This window comes from Henckelia pumila, chromosome 3 (genome assembly GCF_033568475.1).
Source record: "Henckelia pumila isolate YLH828 chromosome 3, ASM3356847v2, whole genome shotgun sequence".
Taxonomy (NCBI): Eukaryota; Viridiplantae; Streptophyta; class Magnoliopsida; order Lamiales; family Gesneriaceae; genus Henckelia; species Henckelia pumila.
In genome coordinates, this window is record NC_133122.1 from 179,986,700 (window position 1) to 180,002,922 (window position 16,223).

At 34.9% G+C, this 16,223-nt stretch overlaps 1 protein-coding gene across 1 annotated transcript; it reads right to left on the reverse strand.

Moving 5' to 3' along the window:
- Positions 1 to 10,381: 10,381 nt before the first annotated feature.
- LOC140893546 (receptor protein kinase TMK1) lies at positions 10,382 to 14,399 on the reverse strand. Its single transcript, XM_073302627.1, has 2 exons — positions 11,628 to 14,399; positions 10,382 to 11,187 (listed from the first exon to the last, which is right to left on the reverse strand). Exons 1-2 carry the CDS (start codon positions 13,948 to 13,950, stop codon positions 10,658 to 10,660), a joined length of 2,853 nt encoding a protein of 950 aa, XP_073158728.1. The 5' UTR covers positions 13,951 to 14,399; the 3' UTR covers positions 10,382 to 10,657.
- Between the last annotated feature and the right edge of the window lie 1,824 nt (positions 14,400 to 16,223).

Sequence of the window (16,223 nt, forward strand, 5' to 3'; positions counted from 1 at the left end):
TTTATTTTTATATTATTTTGATTGATGTTTTTTTTTTCCACCAATTCTTTGTTTTCTTTTTTATGTTTTTTATTTTAAAAAAATGTCAAAGCTCAAGACAAAGTCGTATGAGGCGGAAGTCTAACAAGGAGAGGCTACAAATAGAGATTCACACCTTTGTACTTCTATTGATTAGTATTATTTACGAAAACACTACATTTTTATATGTTTATTCATGTCATCATTTATTTTTTTCTTTTTTGGTTATGGATTATATAAATATGTCTTATGTGTAATATTATGACATAAGAACCTGCTGTCGTTATTTTTCGTTGTTTATTGGATAAACTCCTGAATTAACGATTATAGTTTGCAAATAATGATAATCATGTAAACCGTATTAAACAAACTCTGTGTGATAGACTAATATAAGAAAGTGTTGGTAAGGTGAATCGAACATCTGACCAATGACCAAATTCTTATCTATTATTCCACCAACTTAAACACCCCCTTGGGGGCTAAATATTTGTATTTATTTATGCACAAGTTCGGCCTGGTATCTACCATTATTTTTAAAACCAGACCGAACCGATCGGTTCGACCGCGAACTGGTCACGAGTCCAGTCTAAAATATGGCTAAAAACCATTTTTCTCGGTTAACTTGCTCGGAACCGGTCAAACTCGGTTCGATCGGCCTTGAACCGGTGAACCGGTTCAACTACCGGTTCAACTAATTTTTTTAATAAAATATTCAAAAAAATTAAATTTTTTTTAAAATTTAATTATTTCTGATTTTCATTAAAAATGTATTTCCTAAAATCATAAAAAATGTATTTCCTATATTTAAATTTTAAATTTTATTTTTGGTTACATATACATGATTATTTTGTTTTAAATTTTTTAAAATAGTATTTTAGTAGTATTTGAGCTTATTTGTTTTAATTTTTGTTTATAAAATATATAAATAATTAGATTTCATATTTTGGTCATTTATATATATGTTGTTTAGATTTAAAATTTGGTAAGTATATATATTTTCATATATATATATATATATATATATATAATATATATATATATTATATATATATATATATAATATATATATATATATATATGCATGTATATGGTTTTTGAATTTAAAATATATCAATTACTATAGTATATTATTATTTTAAATATAACAATATTCCGGTCCCTCTGCCCGATAATTGAATCAATCCGACTAGTTGAACTTTTTTTAAGGGTTTATTGGTTCGACTACCGGTTCGGTTATGAAACACTGGTATAAACTATAAAAGTGTGATTGGTACGTTGAAATAAAATAAGTTAGGAATTGAATCAACTTTAGAATGAAATAAAATTGAAAATAAAATTATTTTTATAATCATATCTTAACTACATATATTAAAATAATGTTATTACTACGTTGTTTATTATTACTATTATTATTATTATTACTGTTATTGTTATTATTATTATTATTATTATTATTATTATTATTATTATTATTATTATTATTATTATTGATGATGATATATTAATTATTATAAAATTATCATTATATAGTTTAACTAATTTAAATTTATTTTGTTATATTAATAATTATTTTTATTATAATAATAAGATATGATTATAATAATATTTTTACAAATAATAAGAATAAAATAATAATTAAAATTTATAATTATTTATTATTTTCAAAATAATATTAATAATAATAATAATAATAATATTTTTATAATACATAAATACTAATAATATTTTTTATTAATACTTTTATAAAATAATAATAATAATAAATAAAAATCATAACACTAATAAATAATATTAAAAAATTATTATTATTAATATAATAATAAAATAATAAAATAATTATTTTTGTATATATTGTAATATATTATTATACTATATAATTATATAATTTAATATTAGTGTAAAAATCTAAAAATTGAAAAGATTTTTATGTAAATATGGAAATGGAGGTGGAATTACGATTCACATTCAAAATGGATAGAATATGTCAAACCAAGCCTAGACATAAAGAATGAGTTGAAAATTCTTATTCTATTTTCGTCTCGTTCTCTCATATTAAGTATGTCCTAAAGACATGAACACATCAGCTTACAGTGATACTTTGAAAATAGGGTTTTTTTCACCCTTTTTTAACAAGACAATAGGGGGCTTTAATTGTCCTAAACGGTTTAACCAAATCTTTATGTTATTTTTTTCTATTTAGTATCACCAATTATTTCATGAGTCAATTATGAATAAATCCCTAAACCCAAATCTAATTTTTTTATAAATCCCTACAATAAAAATTCTTTCTTAAAACTCTCTAGGACCACCAAATTTGGTCAAATCAAATGTTTAATTCTTGTACTCAATTTATGCATTTATGTACTTCATTTATGCAATGTTGGTAATCAATTATGGTACTTTGAATTATCCGTAAAAATGATATCAAAGTTTTAGGTTAATTATTCAGACGTAATATTATTCGTTAATTCATACTTTTCTTTTTTGAGGAGAAGATTTTTTACAAAAAGATGACTTCAAACGAAGGTTTGAATCAAGAGGATTTTATTTATATGAAATCCTATAAACAAGTTAATCTATTCACAATAGTTTCCTTACAACAGGTTGTGAATAAGAATGCTCTCGATTTTGAAGGGATGAAGAAAGATGATTTCTAACTCTCAATTTTTAGAGATTACCCTAGATTCCTCTAAACTCTCCGGAGATCTTAGAGAAATTCAAAAGACGATACAATATTACAGCAAGCAGCTGTATGAAATACCTCGGCAGATTGAAGAAATCCTTAAGAAACAAGAAAAAATTCTTGAAACTCTAAAGCATCTTCAAACTAAAATCATAAACCTAGAACACACTTCTGGTTCTAGAAAAAAAAATAGAGGAGGAAGGTTACCACTCTCGTTTGGTACCGAATCTTTGTTACATTAGAAAGGTAAAACCAAAATGGTTCAAAAACCTTTAACTGATGATGAAATGATGATTAATCTTATAAAAGCAGTATCAGAGAAAAACACTATCTGATTACTACTTTAGAAAGATTAAATCTCGAGGATCTACCAGATATTGCGGATTTTTTTGCGAATCTCAAAGTAGTAGATCTAAAAATGAATTTCCCTGAGGGTGAACAACCCATAGGGAATCCCCCAAGATATGTGGTTAAAACAGAAGAAACACATAGTGAGTTCCATGTTGGAGAAAATTCACATCCAGCAGGAACCAGATCAAGAAGGAGTAAGATACCACTACATCAAACTCCTTATGAAAAAACTATTTTAAACCCGATATATCCTTATGGGGTTATGTTAATCCTTGATGTTCTGAACTTCAAAAACAGAGAAGATCTTATAGATGATTGGACGTCAGCTATGAAAATTGCAGCAGGGACATTAGATCTCAATAAAGAAGGATTCAATAAACTTCTAGAAATGAGTTTAATAGAATCTGTTAAGATCTCTTGGGAGCTGACTATGCCAGAAACTAAGGAATCAATCTTAGCCGGAGAATCCCTTAGAGAGATTGGAGGAAGAATGACCACCCTATTTAAAGCACAATTCATAGGGGTAGACTATATCAATAATCAAGATACAAAAAAAAGAAGATATACTCAAGCTCTGTATAGCCTCGAGTTACATGATATTTGTTTAGTTGATGAATACATTATGTTATTCACTAAATACATATGGAATTCGGGAGTCGAGAAAAATGTAGCTATTCAGCTATTTTTTGCAAAAATGCCAAGCCCCTGGAGAGAAATGCTGATAAAAAAAATACGTTCCAGGTAATCTTGATACTTTGGCAAGATGCGCCTCTTTTTTGAAAGGAAAATTGGCAGAATGGTATCACATGACAACATTACAAAAGAACTACAAGAAAATAAGGGGTATAGATAAACGTACACCTTTATGTTGTAGAGAAAATGATCTTCCAACAATCATTATAAATAGATCACAGGGATTTAAAAGGAAGAAATTCAGAAATAATCCCTATAATAAAAGAATAAGAAGTTCTTGGAAACCAAGAATATTTTGGTCCAAGAAAAAGGCTCGATCTTATAGATCGGGAAAAAAAAGTGGACCTACAAGAACATCCCCAGCAACAAACTCATCACAAAGCAGGGGAAGAACACCATCTAGAAGAACTTTCAGAAGAACTCATATAAGAGCAAGTGAAAGTTTCAAGGATTGCAACTGTTGGACATGTGGAGCTAGATGCCATATATCTACAAACTGTCCAGAAAACGAGAAAAAAAGGAGTTAAACTCTTTGAAGCAACGCCGGATATGGCTGATGCGGTCTTCTTTCAAGATCTAGTCCAAGTATATCAATTTGAGGATATCCCCTCAGATGAAAGCATATACGAAGAAGAGATATTGTTCAGCCAAGAAGAATCTGATGATGAATCAGAATCAGAATCATAATAAAGAAGAAGTGTTTCGACATGAAACAAATGAGAGTTTGGCTGGGTTTTTTTAGTCAAATCACGATATCTCATAATATGGTCCAAATGATTATGAGAGAAAATCCAACGTTACAGAAGTACCAAGGATTTTCGGCAGGACAAGTAGAAAGAGTCTTAGGCAACCTAGGGCTTAGACAAAGAAGACATCATTTGATTTACGAAGTATCCAGAAGGGAAATGACAATCCCTATGGAGTTAAAAAGTAATCAAATTGAGATGCAGTTAATTCCTTTTGATGAAATAAGAGATTAATTGCAAAAGCTGAAAAGTGAGGTAGCAAGGAAGATGTCTTGGATTCATATTGGAGCAATCCAAATAATGATTAAGGCAACTTTTAAAGAAGGAATAGATTCACCCATAGATATCGTATTATGTGATAAAAGGATGAAGAATATTCAAGATGCTGTCCTGGGTACTATCTCAGGAAATCTTTGTGCAGGAAAAATTGTAGGAGTTATTTATCCAAGAATAGCCTACAATTTAGCTGACAGAGACTTTAGTCGAGCCTTGACGTTGCATCAAAACTTCAAGAAAAAAAAAACTAATGAAGGAAGGTAATAGACCATATTCTATTACATATCAAATTTCATATGCTCTTTCTAATACTCACCATTCTGAATTATTTATTAGAAATGCGTTTATTGAAATTCCAGAGATCTTTGGAAAAGTTTCCCAAGCAATATACCCGGAAAGAATCAAGTTTCCTTTAATTCAGGAAACAGACATTCAAATTCAAGACATACCGGTTCTATACAGAGACCTTAAAATAGAACCCCGAAGGTTATCTTTCCAAGGAGACCGAATGACAAGTCGTAGCTGGGAAAAATCCTCTATTCAAGAAATTCCACCCGAAGAAAAGAAGTTTTCTATAATAGGAAAACTAAGATCTCCAGAAGGATGGAAATAAGTTAAAATATTATTCGATATTACAAGTCACAGAAATCAATTTCCTTGTAACTCGATTTACTATTTAGAACAACAGGTAAAAGAATAAAGGTAGGTGAATTGAAAGTTCAAATTTTGGAAATCCCGGGAAAAGAATTAGATCAATTAATTCTTGTCTTAGAATTCCTAAAAGATCATAAACCATGGAAACGCCTTGAAAAATGAATAGAGTTCATGGCAAAAGAAAAGACTTGGAGGATTCAATAAAAATTCTACGAGATGGAAAACCAAGAGAATTGGATAAGGGACAATCCCTTAATCAGATTCGAAAACTTTGTTCACAAACAGAGAAAGAAGCAACTTTTGAAATTAGTAATTCATGAGCATGATTTACTAGGACGCATTGAAGAAGTAGAAAATAGTAACAATACTCTACCTACTGAGGCCTTAGAAGTATTAAGGCTAAATAGTCTTAATCGGATTACTGAGTTACAATGCAGTTTACTAAAAATGGCAGGACCATTTAGTAATCCCTTTAAGTAAAATGACAACAAATCCTTTCTCCATCTACATTCCAATTGGGATGTTATACGAACAATATAAGGCTGAATACTTTGCAGCTTATATTGACTCGGGAGCAGAAATTTGTACAGCAAAAAGAGGAGTCTTCCTTAAAAAATGTGAAGAGGACTTGCCAAAAATTGCAGTACGAGATTTCTCTCGAAGAATTTTAATTCTTTGCAAAGGAATAAAACAAGCAGAGATCCTTGTGGGAGGAGCATGTCAAACACCTTGGTACAAGGTAAAGACACCACCAATCTATTTCCATGATACAGAAGCTGGATCCTGTTAGGAAATAACTTCTTACATATGTTTAAGAAGTACAGACAAGACAATGAGTCAAGAAGACTTATGTTCACTACAATTTGTGATCATAAAATTATCATTTAAAGACTTAAGGTTGCTTTTTATCGACAATTGCCGATAATATTTCGCAGCCAGTGTGGTGATAAATGACAACTTTTTCACCAAAAAATGAAAGATCCAAGAAGGTTTGGAGAAACCATGCTGAAAATAACAACAGAACAAGAACTCCAAACAGAGGATATGGAGCTTCTTAAGGTAACTCTAAATCACAGAGATATGGAGTTAGAAAATAAGGTATCACTTGAAGATGTCAAAAAGAAGCTCAAAGAAAGTTATAACGAGCATCCTTTGGCATGGTGGAATAGAAATCAACTCAAAGTCAGTTTTACTCTAAAGAAAGGCAAAAAGTATGAATTCGTCAGATATAAGCCTATACCGATGAACATAACAGATCAAAGTGATATGAGAATGATTATCAAGGAACATTTGGACCTTGGTCTAATCAAAGAAGAAGTTTCACCATATAGCAGCCCAGGTTTTATGGTCAGAAATCATGGTGAAATAAAAAGAGGGAAACCCAAGTTAGTTATTAACTACCAAGGTATTAATAAAATTCCGGAGTTTGATGGGTACTTCATACCCAGTAGAGAACACCTAATTAGCTGTGTATGAAATGCTAGAGTGTTCTCAAAATTTGATTGTAAGTCTGGATTTTACCAGATTCGAATGGAAGAAGGCAGTAAGAAATTCACAGCTTTCTCTACTCCACAAGGACACTATATTTGGGAAGTTATGCCTATGAGATTGGCTAATGCACCCCAGATATTTCAAAAAAAGATGGATAACCTTTTTAAAGATTATTTCAACTTTATGTTTGTTTATATTGATGATATTCTTATAGCATCAAAAAACATAGACGAACACGTTAAACACTTAGAGATTTTCTCTAAAATTTGTAAACAAGAAGGACTGGTTTTATCTGAAAAAAAGCAGTCATAGAAACAAGGAAAATTGAATTCCTTGGTATTGAGATTGATGAAACTGAAATAATTCTACAACCCCATATTGTGGAAAAGGTAAAGAATTTTCCAGATAAACTAAAATATGTAAAACAACTCCAGAGTTTTCTAGGAGTAGTTAATTTGGCAGGGATGTTCATAAACAACCTAGCAATGTACATAAAGGTATTCAGTCCTTTGTTAAAAAAAGATGCTAGGTTTATATGAACCGATGACCATACTAAAGGGGTAAACCAATTAAAGGAGATATGTAAGAATCTCCCAAAAATGGCTATACCCGTAGATGAAGACGATCTGATATTATTTACGGATGTCAATAACGAATGGTGAGCTGCAGTTCTCACCAAGATCACTCCGGATGGAGAAATACCATGCAGATACTGTAGCGGTATTTTTTAAGAATCAGAGGCCATCAGATGACATATCAACGAGAAGGAATTTTATGCAGTTAAAAGGGCTTTCGAAAAATGGCCATTATTTTTACTTGCTAAAAAATTCACGCTGAAGGTTGATAACACCCAAGTAAAATCTTTCCTAAGAAATAAAATTGAATCTAAACCTGAGAAAACTAGGTTATTAAGATGACAAGCTTTATGTCAAAATTATATTTTTGATATTGTTATTATTAAATCTCATGAAAATATTCTTGCAGATTTCTTAACAAGAGATGGAATGCAGTGACGTGGATTCCATCATGAAAATGCAGAGGCATCTCAGGGAACACCTTGGGTTGCTTCAAACCGAGTTCAACCAGTTAGCCATTAATGCTGAAATGGCCGGCAGGTTACAACAAGCTGATCGGATCAAAGTATCTAATCGAATTACAGGATGTATGCAAGATCAAACACAACTATGAGCTGCTATTCAAGGGCCAATTGTGAAGGCTATAGAGAAACCATTGGTTTCTCATAAACAAGATATGCTAAAATCATTGGTTTTACAAAAACAAAAAATACAACCATCGGTTGGAAAACAAGATGTTGAGGAAGCTAAAACTCAAGAAACAAGTGCTAATCTATCATCAGCCTTTGATGATCTAGATGAAGCAACAATTGATGAGGATTTCTCGTCAAGTCAACCCTCCGCCTCTGGGGTAAAAAAGGAAGAGATCAATCTTAGGCCCAACACTAACAAGGGCAAATCTAAGATCGATACTAACCCAGCTATTATTTCTCAATTTCAGGTTTATCAACAGAGGTGAGAGAAATTAAGTACAAAAAGTAAAATTAACCCTAACACTTGCAGGGTTGATGTTGCAGGGATATATCCAAGGGTTTGGCTAAAAAACAATGTCAATCCTAAGGATGTAAAGCTCTGGTATGAATTTGGAGCTTTGGCCTCAGTTTATACAACGTCGCCAAGCTTCCCGGAGATATCACAGTTACCGAAATGGATTTAGGAAGCAGTCCAGGAAACATGGGAAAATAACGACCATTTGTCCAGAGGAGATGTGCTTGAATTATATTTCTTTAGCGCAGCTCCAGAACCAACAGGAAAAGGATCACACGAGCCCTTTCATTTCATCAAGCTAAGGAGACCTGACATGAATAATCAAAGATTCATCAAGGACCCTATATCTGAAGAAATACCATTAGTGTTCACTTTTGGAGAAAATGAAATTTCAACCAGAAGGGCATGGGGTATTTGGGTTTGTCTCATCGAGATGAACAAGGTCAAGTTTTCGTTCAAATTTTATCAGAATTCTGTGAATGGATCATTTCTGTTAAATACAATGACAGGAAAAAATACGGCTTTTGAGGAAGAACTTTTCGAAAAAGAGAAACTTTTTGTGGAACAACAAGCTACCGGGAAGTAAAGAGACTCGCCGAAAATTTTGTAACATGGCTCATATCGAAAGATGGTCACAGAACATCTGCCCAAAGTGTCCAAACCAGAAGGAGCCAGAATTCGAAAAAAAACTTCAGACCCCGAACGGATCGAAAAGAATTTTTCGAGACAAGCAAAGGTGGACAGGGACCACCAAAGATGCGTTTTTCCCAGGGACCACTGCAAAAGCAGAAGATGCCCCGACAACAATAAAGAAGACATGTGAGGAGGATAAAGCCAAAAGAAAAATGACGGCATTGACTCCTCCACCAAACGATGCCATCAATAATGGCATAACATGACAAGGTGGATAACGGGTGACTCATCCACTAGTTAAATATGCCATGAATAATGGCATAAAAGGACAAGACTAAACAATTGTAAGATTCCCTGAAGTTTCTCGGTGAAACGAGTGGAACCTCAGCTATAAATACAAGTGTTCAAGGAAGCTGAAGACATCAATCATTCCCTTCAGTTTTCTTACAAATAAATTATTGTAATATTTCTCTCTCTATTGTATTAAATTTTCTTTTATGTATTTCAAGAACAAGGCTACTATGAGTAGCTAAACAAGTTGTTTTCTCTTCTTCAAAGGAGTTGATTTATGTAATAATATTATGTCTGAATAATTTTCTTTAAAAGTCTCTTGTTTTTTCATGTTCATATTTTATAATTAAATTTATATACCATACGCCTTAAGGTAGAAAACGAATTAAGGATGTGCTGGATGTCGTTAAAGGAGCTTGTGCAAAAACCATCTGTTGCGACTGCGTGGTTGGAGTGTGAGAAACACTTCGTAAAACTCGACAGGTATGACCCGACGACATTATGGTCAAAGAGGTATTTGAATTTAATTAATCTTACGGAAGCATCTTGGACCCTAATCAAAAGTATATCGGCTGAAAACCTTGCGTAACCGATAGTTCTGCTTTGCCTGAACTGGTTCGATAAGTAAAACAATGTCACGTACAAAGGATTAAATGCTAAACACTTTTTCAGACAAATTTGGGGATCACTAGGGAGTTGAAACAAAGAAATTTGAGTGTAGAAAGTTAAAAGAAAAAGAAATGTTTGAAGATTTTAAAATAATTTGCCCTTATTTCATAGCTTCACAAATAAATTTCAAAAAAGATTATTAAAAAATTTCAAAATTAATCTCTCGTTGACTATCACGATCGTAGCCACATTGTTGAAAATTATAAATTTTCAAAACTATCGACTCCATTGAAATATTATAATTGATTCTCAACCCAGGCACGTCTTTTACTGTATTGCAGCCTAAATTTGTCTAATATCTGCGTTTTTTTCATTCATTTCCCCTTTACACAAAAATATCACATAATCAAGATTTAGGAAACCGATCAACAGCACCAACATCATGTACGTTCATGTATAACATAATCAAGATTTGAGAAAACCTTTGCAAGCATTTCTTCATCTAGCAATTAAAGAAAGTCCAGACTCCATGATCGATAATTTAGAACACCGAAAAGAATGAAGGCACGAAGACTCGACAAGAATTAAATTACATCAAAGAACTGCACAAGAAAGAACAGATAAAGCCAGCCAACCTCGGTTGATCATTTTCACCTGCCATCCGCAGACGTGAACGACTCGGCAAATCCATAAGGCCTCGTAGGTATGCTTGTCTGTGTGTTATCCAAGCTCGGAAGATAGGAGGAAGAAGAGGAGTCCATATGGCTTCTACCCTCAAATGCCTGCCATTTCTTAAGTGCTTGTGGAAGTGACATGTCGAGGTCGATTCCATATATATCATCCGAGCTTTGATCCGACGGTTTCCAGAGTTCAACCAGAGAAGAAAGAACATTTACAGCATGGCCCATGTCGGGTCTCTGGTACGGCTCTCTTGCGCAGCAGTGGCCGGCTAGCTCGGCGACAGTGGTGATGCTTGCTAGAGTTTCCTCTGTGAGGTCGATTGTGGGGTCGATGGCTTTACGAAACATATCCTTGTTGAGTTGCATTCTTCGGAACCATGTTACGAGGTGCATGCTCTCTTCAGGTTGGCTTTCGTCTAGTGCCTTCCTTCCCGAGATAAGTTCCATTAAGATCACACCAAAACTATATACATCCACTTTGGTTGTCACCCTACCCGTCACTGTTACACGCGAAAATATGAGAAGGAATTCATATGGCTTGTGCTCGAATAGTTGAATAAATTGTCTAAAATTAAGTTCTTCAAAAGACAGGAGTACGGGGGGAATTTCATTATCTGGTAGGGATGAAAAGTATCCTGTATTGTAAGAATAATGATTTGAAACAGAAAACCAAGATACATGCAGTAAGATTAGATTGCTATTCACAATGGCGGAAAGCAAGCACCGAGCGCTTGAGTTCCTGTTAAGTCAATTTCATTGGGAGCATGCTTCTTGAAAACATTCTGGCAAAGGTAAAAATCTAGAGACATATGCACTGTATCAATGAGTAAAACGCAAGGTCAATTCAAAATATCTCCCATCATCAGTATGTCATACATGCTGACGACATTTTTGCAAACAATAGAGAGAAATATCATGAATAAACAGGGAACAAGTTTACCTGCATATTCTGGTGCCAGGTATCCAAAAGTTCCAGCTACTCTTGTCTCAATGGAAGCCTTCCCTTCCGGAGCAAGTCGCACAAGCCCAAAGTCTGCAACTTTAGCTCTCATATCATCCCCGAGTAATATGTTGGAGGGCTTCAGATCCCTGTGTATGAAGCTTTGATGGGCTAATCCATGGAGGTATTCGACACCTCTAGCAACATCCAAGGCAATAATCAATCTCCTTGTCCAGTCCAAGGGTTGCAACCCTTCACAAACCCAGTTGAAGAGATGCTGACTTAGCGTGCCTTGTGGCATGTATTCATAAACAAGAAGCTTTTCATTTCCATCAAGACAGTATCCAAGAAGGGCAACAAGATGCCGGTGTCGAACCTTGGACAAAACAGAAATTTCGGACTTAAACTCAGCAGACCCTTTTCCCGTGATCACTCCACACTCCATTCTTTTCACGGCAATCTTTGTACCATCGTGTAATTCTCCTTTGTAGACTGTTCCGAATCCTCCTTGACCCAATATATTATCAGAACTGAAATTGTTTGTCACATTTTTGATTACTTGAATGGAAATTACCATGTTTCCTGCTTCAACCATTTGAACGTCACTTGTTTCACTGGCAGAAACAGTATGAATTTCACTAACACTGTCACCGACACTTGATCCAGCAACCGTGATCTTCACACTGTCGTTATCCAATCCTGAATGGCAAGGATGTATTACCATAGCATTTGGACTTTGCACTCTGCTGAATCGCTTCTGTTTGTTTTTGTACAGACAGAAAGTGGCCAACCCAACCAAACAAACAACAAAAACTCCCCCAATCACTGAAAACACAACCACTCCAATCCAATTTCGAGATCTCTCACGACCCTTTTCCGAATTACCCCCATTGTCTGATCCAGAATTTGATGAGCCAGCTGAACCAGGAGAAGTTGAGCCATTTAAATTCAAATCTCTCTCATCCTTCCCCATATCTGGATTCCCACCAGTTTTTACAATCATGGTACTTCTGAAACCTGGTATTTTGCCTGACAGCTCATTATTAGATACATCGAATTCCACAAGCCCAGGTAGAGTGGCAAGCTGATCAGGGATACCACCAGTAAGATTGTTTTTTGCAAGAACCAATCTCTGCAGCGATTTAAGCTCAGCATAATCTGGAGAAATGGTACCTGTAAGCCCCATATTCTCAAAATTTATGACCGTGATGTTCCCATTTTTACAAGTGATACCCAACCAATCAGCGCATGGATCATTCCCTTTCCAATTCTCAGAAAACTTTCTTGGGTAACCCATTGATTTTACTATGGAAAGCAACAAATCAACTCTAGGATCACAATTGCCGGGCTTTGGTAAGCAAAAACTATTAGTATCATTAGTCATATCAACAGAAACAGAGCCGTTAAAGTTTGGTGTTGGCCCTTGCAGCAAGTTATTCGTCAAATTAACAACTTTTAAGGACTCAAGATTCACCAAAGATATTGGAACTGACCCCGTGAACAAATTGTCCCTCAAGCTCAATGTTTCCAGATTCTTCAACCCGGAAAAATCGGGCAGGGGGCCTGAAAATACATTTGAATGCAACCAAAGCTCCTTCAAGAATGTCATGTTCTGTATAATATCGATTTTTCCACCGAGTTTCTGCCCATTTACCCACAAAGACTCGATCTGGGACCCACTAAAACCCACTGGCAGTTCACCCTCCAAATTATTGAGAGCCAAATGTAAGTTTGTCAAGCCCGGAAACGCATCCGGGCCAAGAAAATCTGGAATGGTGCCAGTGATATTAGCTGAATTAGCCGAGAAATTCTGAAGAGTTGAGGCATTTCTAAGACTTTCTGGGATTTCCCAGGCAAGAAAAGGATTGTCATCAATCTCAACAGATTGCAAAGCAGACATGCCAGAGAAAAAATCAGTAGGCATGAAACTGAACTGATTGTTACTAAGTATCAAGACTTGCAGTGAACTCAAACCCTTCAAGCTTGGTAAAGGACCAGAAATGTTATTCCACTGGACCTCCAAACGCTCGAGCTGAGTCAGAGAAGAAAGCTCCGGAGAGAGCGTACCTTGGAGATTCTGGTGCCCGATTTGAATCCGGGTGACCCGGTTCTGAGAGCACACGACGTGTTTCCACTTGCAGTAATTCGGATCGGACCACCCGACAGTATCTGGCGGGTTGAGGCTCTTCTTGAACGCCAACATTGCGGAGGCTTCATCTGAAATGGTCTGAGAGTCGGTACATAGAAATGCTGAAAACAGAAGCAACCCAAGAAACATAAGCGAGGAAAAGCGTTGAATCTTTAGCCAAGAAAGACGCTTCATTTTCTGAAAGATCCAGGCTTTTGCCTTGTGTTCGAGAGAAGTGTAAAGGACACAGGAACAAGAGAGCCTTTTCTGGGCTTCTTTTGGAAACAGAGGCTCGACTCTTGTCACTACAAAAGCAGAAATTTTGCAGAGGCTTCAAAAGTTGGCAGATTTTCACTCTTTTAGACGAGCATTGGATTCTTTGAGAGGGTAGGGGACGGGAATACAATAGAAGCAAATGAAAACTGGTGGTAGAAGGAAATAAACATAGAGAATGGAGCTGGAGCACATGGAGCGAAGGACCCACAACAGCAGAAAAAGTATCAGAAAGAAATGACAGTGGTAAGTAAAAGGGTGGAGTGGCACAATGGGCCAAATGCCAACTTGGGTTTCTGCCGTAGCCCACTGTCACCTTGCGCCCCCATGTTCACTAAACATTTCCTGTCAGGAAGAAGATAGAATCTTTGTTATTTTGTTTTTCCAAGAAAAGTTTAATCAAATAAAATCCTCTTGAGATACTTTTTATTCATTGCTGATGAATCTAAAATTATATATATGTTTATTAACATTTAATAAATATTACAGATATCTGATCGATAATGATCATAAACATTATTTTCAAACTAAAAAAAAAAGATATAAAACTAATAACTGAAAAATCATAATATTCATTATAGGTACTTTATTAAGTTTCAAAATTAAACATAAGGAAAATCAAATAAAAAACGGATATTGATTATATTATTATGATGGTCAAAGATAATTACTAATTCTATCCTATTTATTCCAACTTGGGTTTCTGCCGTAGCCCACTGTCACCTTGCGCCCCCTTCACTAAACATTTCATGTCAGGAAGAAGATAATATCTTTGTTATTTTGTTGTTCGCCCAAAAAGTTTAATCAAATAAACTCCTCGTCAGATACATTTTAGATAATGTTTGATAAATACGATGAGATAAATAATATATAAATAAGTAATATAATGTAATAATAAATAAATAAATAATGATATTTAATATAGTATTTGATTTGATTGATTAAATTTTATATAAATTAGCAGCAGCAGTGGTAGGAAAGATTTTCTGAGGCCAATAGGAAAGCAGTTTAAGAAATCAGGGAGCAGTTCGTCCAGCACTAGTGGGTCAAGACAGAGCAGTTCTGGTCAAAGTTCAGGTTATTCAGGATTTTATTGCAACAAATGTGAAGGGAGACATCCCAGTGACTAGTGCAGAGGTGTGTTTGGGAGTTGCAATATATGCCATCAGATAGGGCATTTTGCCAGAGTATGTCCACAGCGAGGTTCAGGAAGGTCTCAAGGTGCAGGGTCATCTAGATCAGTGGCTCAGCCTGAAAGGCATGCATCTTCTGTTCACTCCTTCCAGCCACAGCCTCAGCAACAGAATAAAGCAAGAGGTAGCCAAGTAGCGAGTCAACCTCCGAGACAGCAAGCTCGAGTCTTTGCCTTGACTGAAGAACAGGCTCCGGCAGCACCTGATGACGTCATAGCAAGTAATTGTACTCTCTGTGGTTATCCCGCTTATGTGCTAGTAGATACAGGTGCATCTCATATGTTTATATCTGAACAATTTACTACATTACATGCATTGCCTGCTGAGTTTTTATCTGTTGTAGTATCTATATCTTCACCTTTGAGGAGAGGTATTGTATCAGTGAAATCTATAAAAAATTATATACTACAGTATGAAGGTAATGTGATAGAGATAGACTGTATCGTACTTGGGTTGTCAGACTTTGATTGCATTGTTGGTATATATATATATATATGTTAACCATGTACAGGGATATCGTAGACTGTTTTAAAAAAATTATGAGATTCAGACCAGGAATGGCAGAGGAATGGAAGTTCTACGGTAAGGGTTCGAGATCTCGAATTTCTTTGATATCAGTTTTATCTATGACTCGTTTATTGCAGAAAGGAGTAGAGGGATTCCTTGTTTATGCAGTAGACGTGCTGAAAACTAGCCCAAAATTGGCTGACTTGCCAGTGGTTAGTGAATTTGCTGATATATTCCCAGATGAGATTCCGGGATTACCTCCAGCTCGAGAGATAAACTTCAGTATTGAATTGATGTCAGGTACGTTACTTATTTCTAAATCACCTTATAGAATGTCACCAGTTGAATTGAAAGAGTTAAAAGAACAGCTTGAGGATCTCTTGGTAAAAAGGTACATCAGACCGAGCGTTTCACCCTGGGATGCTCCGGTTCTATTCGTACGAAAGAAAAATGGATCAATGAGATTTTGCATTGACTACCGGCAACTGAAAAAGG